General features: G+C 38.2%; 1 protein-coding gene across 1 annotated transcript in view; it reads left to right on the forward strand.

Annotated features, from left to right (window-relative positions):
* The first annotated feature begins 4384 nt into the window (after positions 1 to 4384).
* Positions 4385 to 12182, forward strand: part of NBAS (neuroblastoma amplified sequence) — a 209704-nt gene continuing 201906 nt past the window's right edge. The window contains exons 1-8 of the mRNA XM_009332472.1: positions 4385 to 4439; positions 5067 to 5103; positions 6839 to 6916; positions 8000 to 8047; positions 9755 to 9798; positions 10204 to 10337; positions 11126 to 11259; positions 11378 to 11476. Coding sequence (XP_009330747.1) covers positions 10308 to 10337; positions 11126 to 11259; positions 11378 to 11476 — 263 coding nt within the window. The 5' untranslated portion in view covers positions 4385 to 4439; positions 5067 to 5103; positions 6839 to 6916; ... (1 more) ...; positions 9755 to 9798; positions 10204 to 10307. The remainder of the gene's footprint in view (positions 4440 to 5066; positions 5104 to 6838; positions 6917 to 7999; positions 8048 to 9754; positions 9799 to 10203; positions 10338 to 11125; positions 11260 to 11377; positions 11477 to 12182) is intronic.

The raw sequence follows: 12182 nt of genomic DNA on the forward strand, positions 1-12182 counted from the left end.
TGGGGGCGGGCTGCTGCCTCCAGGGAGGCTCGCCGGGCTGCCCGCTCCGTTCCTGATGGGCACGAGAGCGGGGAGGGCAGCGGGGCCAAGCACGAAAGGTGTCCCTGCGCTCATCCTGCCCCGTCATGGTCTCGTGTCACTTAATTGCCGCGTTGTCACCCTTGTTTCTGCCGCCTGGGATGCCTTGAAGTCTTTCTTGCTCGTTACCTGTGAACAACGTATACCAGCTTTTACTGGTGGGCTGATACAAGGGAAGCGGTGGTGAGGTTCAGGTTTCATCTCCAGAAGCAGCTGTACTGAGAGCAGTGGAAGCTCTCCTGGTGAAAACAAGGTCCTTATCCAGCTTACCTCGCGTGAGGAAAACTAGATCCCTCTCTAGACTTGTGTATCAGAATGGTTGCACCTGTATTTTCAGGAGTGGGTTAAAAGGGAGAAATATATCACTTTGTGTCTACAGGGTACACAGATGGATGCCTAAGCTTGAAAGGTCGGAACACATTGTTCTTGTAATGCCAGTTTTTGCTTGCTTCTGTCTGTTCATCTTCCTGGGTCAGTGGAAAAGCTGAGCAGCTCTTTCATCTTTGCTTTTTCGTCTTTTCCCCTGCAACTGCTGAGCTAGCTGCCTGTATGTCTACTCTTGTCTGATTTGGACATTAAGGGTGCAAGCACTGGGGTTTTTTTCTTTCCTATAGTGGCTTTCAAGGCCACTGCACTTGTTAATGCATTTCCTACTAAAAGTAGTTTATGTAAGTATTTTAACAAAGTTTTATGCTTAATGAGAACATCTGAAGAGAGAATTCTGATGTAAAAACATCCCAGGTGGAAGAATGTGCCTATTCATAATTAATAAAGTCATTCTCCTAAAAATATGTTTTTGTTTATCAGAAAGACTTTTTTTTGTTTGTTTGTTTGTCTTGATCTGTAAATCTTCAGTTGCAGCAACAGGTATGGGCATTTGGAAAATATGATTGCAGTGTTACCAATTACTAACTTTATAGATTGTTCATATAGGTGAGTAGACAGTTGCACCTATTTTTTTTTAACTGTGTTTTGAGAGATGGTAAATAGTGTTTGTTTCTAGTAACATATGAAAGCGATTTACATGTCTGCAAACCATGAGGAGGACTTAGGTGTGGTGGCACGAGACTGGTTCTACAACTGCGTTAAGGGAGCACTTCTCTGACAAGTATCCTTTCTCTTCTGCTGCCATTAGTATTCTTGAAGTTGTATGGTAAGTTGATTAAAGAACTGATTAGTCTGAGAAGCAATCGTGTTCTTTCATTTCCTTTTGTTGAGTGGTCAGCCTAGTATTCATATAGGTACCAAGGGGGGTGAATAATGTGTCAGTCAAAGCTGAGTGAAGTGAGACCTCTCTTTAGTGGCAGCGTGCGGGTATGCCAATTTAAAGTGATCGTGGAATCACAATCTGAGGGTCCTCATCTGCCCTGAATTTCTAAGCATCATAGAATTCTGCTTGTCAATTTCAGCAAATGGCACAGGCTATTTTAAACTTGGTATTTCTTGCCTATTTACTTTATTTTCCAGATAATTCCCATTTTGAATGGCAGAAATAGGAAAGCTTGAAAATATTATGCTATGTAGTTTGTTTAGATTTACATCCCTCTTGAAGGCAGTCAGTAGCCAAGGATACTGCTGATGTTCTTTTTACAGTTTTAGTGGGAAGTTGATTTTACACTGCCATACATAGGCAAATAAATTATTTTGTCAGCATGATTCAGTTTTTGCCTTAAGGTGCCTTCACAGTGATATTATTTAGGTGATTGTGACTTTCCCTTTGGAACATCTGTCTCTTTTAATCCTGGTTTATTCACACTTTTCAGAAAAAGTCCTAAAACGCTCCCTGCCTTACTTCTTGTAGAACTGAATGGTTTGGAATGAGTTGAGGTGAGGGACAGCAGGAAGGGAAAGGCAGTTGAATGCTGCACTGGGAAATGGAATTAAATGTCTTCCTATGCAGTCATCTAGGATATAAAGCAAGGCCTTAAAACAAACTTTTTATAGGTCTCTATTGACTTTGTTTTATTTTTCTGTTATCTCATTTGGGATGATTCATTTTTAATTGTAGAGTGCTGAGCACTTAAACTGTAATTATGACCATTGGAAGATAAACCTTGTGATGAACATGTGAAGTCGTGTTAAATTCAAGACACTGATAAAACTGGCATGGATTTCTTAAGTTGGAACCCCAAATTAGCTTTAATTTTAGTTCTTGTTGGTATTCTCATTCACCTGTATTGAATTTCCCAAGAATTATTTTTTTTGGGGGGGAAAATAACAGATATTTGTAAAGGACACATGCAAGGAACTGACAAAGCCGGAGATGAGAGTGGTGTGGAAATCAAGCGGTCTGTATTCAGTGTAGTGATGTGATTGTATATAATGCACTGTTTGGGAACCCTGAAATATATAATGAGAATGAAAGGAATTACTGTGTAGTTGATCACTGAAAATAGTGAACGAGACAGTGGTTGTGGAGGAGGTTGCAGGGGAGGACTTGTGGAATCATTTGTGTAAATACAGGCAGACTGAACTTTTCCTGTTCTCCAGTAGACAAGTACCGTCTATCTTCTGAAATATATTGAATGTGTCACTTCATCCCATGGGTTTTTTTCACTGCCATCTAATGTTTTGAGATTTCCCCAACACCCTCTGCCCCCCGCCCCCCATAAGCTTGCTGGGTGTGCAATAAAATCCAAAACTTAAGTGGGTGTCTTGTCAACGAGGAAGTTACTTAGGTGTTATTTCTATAATGCTCTAGCGAAGGAGAACTTGAAGTTGTTTTCCCAAATGGGAATGGATTAAAAAAGAAATATAGCAGATCTGGTAGCCATTGCTGTTGCTGAGGTGATAGGAATATGTTACAAAAAGTAAAATTCAGGTCTTCAGAGTATAATAGTAGAACAGCTTTGTGAAAGGTTTAAGATGTGTGGAATAGGAGCTTGTAGTTTAGGCTCAGGAATGGACACTAAGAATATTAAAAAAAATTCTGAAGATGTATAAGCAATTTTTGTAAATGTTTTTACTGGGAACTTTTTGTAATCCAAAAACTTTAACAAGCTCTGCTTTTAACCTCGCTAGGAAATGGCAGCTCTCCCCGAGGTACCATGGTAGCTGTAAGAAATAATTTATCCTCTCACTTATTTTACTGTAATGCCTTGTTATTTCCTGATTGATCAATCTGAATTTGGAACATTATCTATTAGTACATCTGTGTTGGTTTCTTACATGCTGTGGGATGGCAGCCTGATTATTTGAAAGACTGTTTCTGGATTGCAAACTTTGCATAGAAAACTGCTACTCTTTACTTCAATAACTTAAATTTGGGAGCCCAGATATTTTTTTTAAACATGGACGTACTCTGGAATTTTGATAAATTTGTGTGTCTTTCAGTGTTTGCTGCTCTATAACTTGGAGTGAGAGGCCTGAATATTTCAGCTAACAAGTAATGATCTGTTCTATGTATTCTATACTGAAGGGAAGAGGAAATTAATTCATTACCTACTCTAATGCTCGGTTTGTGGTGCTCTAATATTTTAAATAGAAAAGCATAAGCATGACGGCTTATTTTGAAGATTTGTGTGTGGTGCCTTCCTCATTGGTTATCTTTCTTGTCTTCTCAGTTTAATCTCTTTTTCCTACTTTCTCATTGGCAAATAATTTTACCTCTTTTTATAGCTAAGAATATACATCCTATGTTGTTTTGTAGTTCTTTATTCCGTGTTTGGAGAGTGTTTTCATTTATGTAGTGAGTGTGGTTGCTCCCCTTTGCCTTAAGTAGGGCAGGACTGCTGGAAAGGCTATGTGAGGCGGTATGGAGTAGAGGTGGTGATCTGAGTAGCTGTGTTACCTAGTACAAATTGACAGAAAAAGAGTTTTTCTTCTGAAGTTCTCCGTTTTTCTTAATGTTTCTGAACTTTTCTGAGCAGTCTTTATGTAGCTTAGCAGTTATATATTAGCATAATATGTTGAACACCAATTGCTTCAACTTCTTTTGGGCATTACAGACCAATCTGGCATATTCATTTAGCGTAGAAAGAATGATTTATAGTACCTAACAGGAGAACACAATCAGAAGCCAATGTCTTTTGTTACTACCCAAAGATCAAGGCAAAGCTGAATCAATAGACAATCTGTAGTATGTTTTGTTTATTGCATCTTGGCACTTAAAATATTTGGCTTTATAGCTTGTTTTAGCTTACGCAGTTAAATTACTCACTATATGAAGTTGCGAGTAATAGAAAATACATAAGGAATTTGTAGGCTAGCAGGCAACTTAAATTTAGTCAGTTGAATATATGTATGAATGTTGTATTTAAGTTAAAATGTGTAACATAGTGTTTGACCATTATGGTTGTAATTGCAGCCAAGAGGCAACAGAAAACATGGTGCATCATTTATCATCACTAGAGCAATTACAGGTAAATATGACTTGTTCTTATGTTCATGACTCATAAGAATGATGTGTGGATTGCTTGTAAAATTTACAATTTCTGCACTTTAGGGTGGCTAGTGTAATGAAAATAGAGTGCAGGATGTGTTTTCAGGAAGATGTTTTCTGATTATCGATATCGCTATGTTATTTTTATGTCATTTTTGTGAACTTTCTTGTCTCTTAACTTATTGGGACAAACTAATAAATCGTACATCTAAGAAGTTTAGAAACTCTGTTGTGTTTTGCAAAATGTTGTTGAGGTTTTTTTCTCTACCAGCTCTTGCATTGGGCTGTTTGCTAACTTTAGGCAGTTGTATAAGGAAGCTTTACGTTATGGTCATGTTACATTGCCGTTCCACACTTGGTTTATGCAGTAACTGAATTGCATTTTCATCCGGTAGGAATTTCTCTTAGAATTTCCAGAAATGTGTAGTGATTTTTTTCATCTGCCATTTGCATTTACTCTAATGTAAGAATTTATTGGCCAAGGATAGAGGTTTTTTCTCACAAAAGAAAAAGGTATTAAGGGAATTTCTGAGATTCTGTGTGCAGTAAGCTGGAGAGTGTTTTAAAACCGCTAGAGATGTAATTTTTGCCTCTTGTTCCACTGTAGGTCCTGCATTGTTTTTGCTTCATTACATCTGGTACAGGTAGGTTTGATGAAAATAGTGCTTAATCTTTTTATTTGATAATATTTTTATAGCGTTTTGATTTGATGGAAAGTTATTTTTAATGAGAGTAAAATTGAACACTTCTTTAGAATATTGTCCAAGCAACGCTTAGAATATTCTCTTTTCATAAGTTTAAGTTGTAACCACTTGAGTTGCAGCTGAAGCCTATCTAGAAAAGAGCTGATGTATACTAGTTTGACTTTTCGCTTTTATTGGAAGCCTAAGTAAACTTGCAGTTGGAACATCATCTTTCTCAAAACACATATTCGTTCTCCCCACTCCCATCTGAGATACTGCAAGTGAAGCTGTTTTTTTTTCTTAAGCCTCAATGACAGGTATGATGGCATGGCAGGATTTGCTTCCTTTGGAGTAATAATTTGGATTTTTTTTTTCTTGGCAGTTCAAACTGTCATACAAAGAGCTTGATAACTAGTTGAGCAACACTCATGCCATTTATAAATTTAACTTCTGATTCAAAAGGTACTTAACTGGTCCCAGAAACATATTGGGCTAAATACAGTGTTCCTGGAGAATTTCAGCTCTATGGTTATACTACTCTGTTGATGGACTAGGCAGGTTTGAAGGTATCAGTTCTCCCTTTTTAGGGGTATTCTGTTGGTTTTGAGATATATGGAAAGGGACATTAAGGTGGCTCCCTATGAAACAATATTATACTTGAATTCAGCAGGCAATGCTGGTTTCCCTATTGCTGTTGTACTACTTCATTTTGCACCCCCCCCCCCGCCCCCTTTTCTTTTAGGGGGTGGTGTTTGTGGCCTCCATACCATCATATAAGTCTAGTTGTGAGGATTCAGTTGCAGACAGAATTAACTTATTTTTCTTCCCTCCCCCCCACTAGTCATATTTGAAGTCTGATTCTTAGTTTTTATAATTGATTCTCATTGCTATTTTTATGTATTAAATAAGTGTTTGGGAGGGAGCTTGGGAGACCTCTAGTTTAAAGTCCTCGTAAAAAGAGGGAGAACATTGAATTCAGACTAGGTTCTTTAGGGCTCTGTCCAGCTAGGTCATGAAAAGCTTAAAGGATGGAGATCCCAAAGACTCTCTGGGCAGCCTGTTCCAGTGCCTGACTGTCTTCATGGTGAAGAATTCTCTTCCTCATGTCAGCTGGGAACCTCCTCTGTTTTAGGATCACAGAATCATTTTGGTTGGAAAGGACCTTTAAAATCATTGAGTCCAACTGTTAATTTAACACTGCCAAGTCCACCAAAGGACTGATCACGGTTTCTTGTGCTCCTGCCATGCACCGCAGGGGCTCCCATCTTCATGGTAACCTCCTAGGTATCAGAGAGCTGCTGTTTGGTCTCCCTGAAGCCTTCCCTTCTCCAGGCTAAACAAGTACAATTCCCTCAGCATCTCCTTGTGAGGCAAGTGCTCCAGTCCCCTGATCATCCTGGTGGCCCTCCAGTTTATTGGTGGTGTTCTTGTAATGGGGGGGCCCAAAACTGGCTGCTGACCAGAGTTATGAGTAAATAATCAGTTCCCTTAATATGTGGTTTTGTTCTGTTAATACAAACAAGGATGTTGTTAGCCTTCATCATTGGCAGGGTGCAGTGTTGATTCATGTTTAGTTGCTAAAACCTCCCAGGTGATTGGTGGTTGCCTTAAAGCTAAGTTGTCTGGCATGAGTAACTCAGGTACTGCTTTTGTTAGGTGTATGTTCTGATTTAGCCTAATGTTTTTGTTATTTCAGCCCTGCAAAGTTTTCTCTGCCCACTGGACTGGTTCGTCTAGTTAGTAAGCAGATCAACTGGCACCTAGTACTTGCAAGGTAACCAGCTTATATGCTTTTCCATTTTTGGCAGTAGTGAATGTACTAATGCTTCCTCCTCTCCCCCTGCCGTCTCCATTGGTAACAATGCTGAGTTAATATTGTGCTAAAGTCACGTTATTCTTTTTGGTCAAGAGAAATACTGGAGGCTTTCACAGGTAGCCTTGGGAAAGAAAGGTCAGTCTGCTACCTAGGAGCTTCCACACTGCTTCCCTTCGTTTAGTGCATCTCTCACTCAGGTCTGAATGTCCTTCTAGATTTTGAGGCAAAGTGGCTTGCGCTGCAATCGTTCTCAAGCTCAAGTCCTGAATTTGATCAGTTAAAGACCCATAACTTGCAGGATATGTTGTATAAATTGCTTATTTTAAGATTTGTAGAAAGTGAATGCATACCCTCAAGACTTGTCTGCTATTGTATGTTTAGAGAAGTGAGAGTTCCAAGGCTAGAACTAGCTGTTCTGCAGTAATTTTAGCAGCATCAGTGAGATTACTGGCTTTTAAAAATAATCATAAATATGTACAGAAGAATGGTTCAATGACATGAAGGTAGTATGGAATGTTTTAGTTCATTAGGTATTATCATTGAATATGATCAGTGGTTCAGCAAGAGCTCTGTACTGTTGTGAGAGGTGGTGATTCTTTGAGGGAAGATGATTCTTTGATGATCCCTTTTGATGCACAAGACAGGAGACCTGCTCCTAAGGAGATGACGTAACTTGCTGAAGTATGATAGTTGTTTATTTCGAATAAAGCAATACATAGTTTTAGATATTGCTGTTATAAAATTATCCATAAGCAACATCTGATTCTGACCTCCCCTGCAGCAAGATTTTAGACGTTGTTTCTGTTTTCTTAGTGCTACTAGAATAGAATGATAGATACATTTCAGTGACATGAAGGGAATCTTATTGTAGCACTGATTTTTTTTTTTTTTAAAATAAAAACTGGTATTTCCCAATTTGTTCTGATTTACGAAAGAGGAAATTTATATCTAACCTTGCAGAAAAGCAGCTAGAGCTCTGATGCATATTCTGTAAGGACTGGACTTTAAATGAACTTTCACACCTTTATTTTTCTCTTTCAGCAATGGTAAATTGTTGGCAGTGGTTCAAGATCAATGTGTAGAAATCAGGTAACCTAGTATTTGTTGCTTCATGACCACAGTTGTGGAGTTCTGAGAAAGTGTTTCTAGTCATTTACTAACTGTACTTTTAAAGATTTTTTCTGGGTTTTTGGGGAATGTTATATATTGTGAAAGTAATCTATGGAATAATCTTAAAATATATTATCATTTAGAAAGCAGAAGCCTTCTACTTCTTCCTAGTTCTTGGCCATTCCCCATTTGAATAAAACCACCCCCTCCTCAAAACCTCCCACAATTATTGTGTCCTGGTTTTGGCTGGGGTAGAGTTGGTTTTCTTTCTAGTAGCTGGCACAGTGCTGTGGTTTGGATTTAGGATGAGAACAAAGTTGATAACACACCGATGTTTTAGTTGTTGCTAGGTAGTGCTTACACTAGCCAAGGACTTTTCCACTTCCTGTGCTCTACCGACTGAGAAGGCTGGAGGTGCACAAGAAGCTGGGAGGGGGCACAGCCAGGACAGCTGACCCCAACTGGCCAAAGGGACATTCCATACCATGTGACGTCATGCTCAGTACATAAACTGGGGGAAGCTGGCCGGGGGGGGCCGCTGCTCAGGGACTGGCTGGGCATCTGTTGGCAGGTGGTGAGCAATTGCATTGTGCATCACTTGCTTTGTATATTCTATTATTATTATTATTATTATGTTTTACTATTCTATTATTTTATTTCAATTATTAAACTTTTTATCTCAACCCACTAATTTTCTCACTTTTGTCCTTCTGATTCTCTCTCCCATCCCACCGGGGCGGGGGGGATTGAGCGAGCGGCTGTGGGGTGCTCAGTTGCCGGCTGAGGTTAAACCACAACATAATGTTATGGATAAATTTATATAAGTATCTATCTGTATCTCTCTCTTTCTTTTTTCAAGATGTGAAAGAAAAACAATCAAGATGCTTCAAAATACTAAGCCCAAACCATGGTCTTTCTAACCTTTGCCTTTCTGTTCCCCTTCAAAGTCATCACAAGAGAATAGAAATTCTTTCCTAGTAAATGGGACAAGGAGCTAGTGTTCTGCTTCTCTGTAGAGTAGCTGGCATGTACGATACTTCACTGTATTTTACAAGTAATGTGGATTGCTGTAAAGACTGATGCTTTCCCTTTTTCTTCTGCTCTCTAACAAGTTCTCCTTTGCCAGTTCAAGAACGCATTTAGCTGTAGAATGGATCTTGATTGAGTGTGTTTACTTGTTTCACAAAAATCCATTTGCTGGAAGGTCAGACCTTCTATTTATATGTAAAAGAAGCAAGTGTATGAAAATGGTTCAATCAGAAGTGGTGTGAACACCGTAAATGTCAGCTTAGAGACTATAAAATAAATCTTGTGTTTCAACTGTATTAGTGTAACTATATTCTTGCATTGTTTCTAAGATTGTAACTTAGAGAATACTGACTAGGTTTTTTTTCCTAAAGTTACATGCTGAAGTTCTGAAATGCTGCTATTCTACTTTGAACGGCATTACTACTAAATGAGGGATATTAGTATTTATGCTTTGGGAGGAGGGTTTCTAAAATACTATTGTTAGTTCCTGTAGCTGCCTAAGGGTGAAGGCTACTATATGCCTTTTTAAAAAAGTAGTTAAATACATGCAGGCCTTTGAATTGTGCACCTAGAGTATTTTTATAGTGTTCTATTTCTTCTGGAAAATTGAATAGTGTGTTTTTTCTTATTTAAATCCATATGAGTCTTTTTCTGCAGATCTGCAAAAGATGACTTTGGATCCATAGTTGGAAAATGTCAAGGTATACAATATGGCAACCTCTACCTCATTATTTAATGACATCATTGTTTATTACTCATGCATTGCTAAGTGGTGGTGTCGGTTTACTTGAAAGATAATGTTGTAACTTCTTACAGGCATTGGGAAGAATCTCTTAATAATTTTGCTTTGTGAATAGTTCCATTACCCTCCCTCCCCCCTCTTCTTTTCATGATGATTAACATACAAAACCTGAAATGACATGATAGTTAAAATGAATGGATTTAGGAGACGTAGCAGGTATTGGAGGTGGTGTTTTTTTTCTCCTCTGAGATAAGCTTGTAATGATAGTAGGCACCCTGCATTTTTTGATGCAGTTGACTTAGTGTTTTGTTTAAGGGGTTATATTTATATTTCACTTTTTAATAACTTTCTTCCTTTTTCATAGTGCCAAAGGATCCTAACCCTCAGTGGAGGCGAGTGGCGTGGAGTCATGATTGTACGTTACTTGCTTATGCTGAAAGCACTGGAACAGTGAGAGTGTTTGACCTAATGGGTAGCGAGCTTTTGGTCATTTCACCAGTAAGTGCTCTCTTAGATTAAATATGAATATAGTAGAACTTTTTGTAAAGGTAAAAGGTAATTTCCACTCTTTGGCCTTTTTTTAATCATGGCTTACTTTGGTATAAAGGCTTACAGTATGAATACCATGCACAAATGTACCATGAAGTGTTTATCATATGATGGGTATATTATAGTTAAACTATAACTAAACTTATAGTTAAAGTCCTGTGTAGCACTTGCAAAGCATATATTTTGTGCTGTTGTATCTAGTCAGAAACTTCATCTTTCTTCTCTTTTTCTTAGAATTGTGGTAGATCTGCAGGTACATCAGATTGTGAAAGTATAGAATCACCTACTTAGTTTGTGTGCAAATAATTACAATTTGTACTAGTGGATGACAAATCTGCGTTTTATATGCAGAGTCACTTATAAATCAAGAAACATCACTGAAAGAGCAATATGAGGATTTTTTTTTTCTTGGTATGAGAATAGATAATTGCTGCTGGCTTGCCCTGCATAATATATTTTGCATATTCAAAGGTTGTATGAAACTAATTTCGGGAGGTGGCTCAAGTGTTTCCTTAGTATATTGTCTTTGCAGACTTTAAGATTTCTTTAAAATCAGGGTAAAAAGAAGTGTATTTTGTTACTAATACAAACTATGAAACTTTATTTTTTTAATATATTTTTATACAATATAGTAAATTTTAACTTCCTAGTTCTTTCAATAACCAAGACACTTTCTCTCTTTTTTTTTTTTTTTTAATCCCCTTTCTCTCAATGTCTGTGTGCATTTTTGGGTAAAGACAGCAAGTTTTCCAGGGGATCTGAGTTACGCTATTGCTGGATTGATCTTTCTAGAATACAAAGCAAGTGCCCAATGGTCAGCCGAACTGCTTGTTGTTAATTATCGTGGCGAACTGAGAAGTTATCTTGTAAGGTAAGCATAAATTCTGACTTGCTTTGAGAGGGCACCGTGAACTTCAAAGGAATTCTTTCCACTGTTTAAAGAAAATAAATCTGAAATAATATATGTATTTTTTCCCCCCCATACATAGCGTTGGAACAAATCAAAGCTTTCAAGAAAGTCATAGTTTCAGCTTTAGCAGCCATTATGCCCATGGAATAACTACTGTCATTTATCATCCTGGTCACAGGTAAGTGTTCTGTTTGCTACCTGCCAATAATATGGAAATGATGAACAAAAGTGGCAAAATAAACATTGATGTGTGTTGCATAAGAAGGGGGAGAAAAAAAAAATCTATTTTAATATTGGTATTTAGTGAATCAGTAATAATAAGTCATATATCATTGTACTGATGAAAGAAGCCCTAGTTGGTGATCTCGCTTTACTAATCGAATAATGAAAACCAAGTTGTGTCCTTTACTGTTTGAGTACCTTGCATACATGAGCAACATTTTCTAGAATGTCAGGAGTAGTTTCAAAAGACGTTTCTGAATTTGATGGGGGTAAGGGCTGATGTATAGTTTGTTTTTTTTTTTCTGTCTGGATATCCTGGTTTGGCTGGGATAGAGTTAATTTTTTTCCTAGTAGCTGGCATAGTGCTGTGTTTTGGATTTAGAATGAGAATAATGTTGACAACACACCAATGTTTTAGTTGTTGCTGAGCAGTGCTTACACTAGTCAAGGACTTTTCAGCTTCCCATGCTCTACTGACTGAGAAGGCTGGAGGTGCACAAGAAGCTGGGAGGGGGCACAGCCGGGACAGCTGACCCCAACTGGCCAAAGGGATGTTCTGTACCATGTGACGTCATGCTCAGTATATAAACTGGGGAGAGTTGGTCAGGGGGCAGGGATTGCTGCTCGGGAACTAACGGCGTTGGTTGGCAGGTAGTGAGTGG

Source organism: Pygoscelis adeliae, unplaced genomic scaffold, assembly GCF_000699105.1.
Source record: "Pygoscelis adeliae isolate BGI_AS28 unplaced genomic scaffold, ASM69910v1 Scaffold168, whole genome shotgun sequence".
NCBI lineage: Eukaryota > Metazoa > Chordata > Aves > Sphenisciformes > Spheniscidae > Pygoscelis > Pygoscelis adeliae.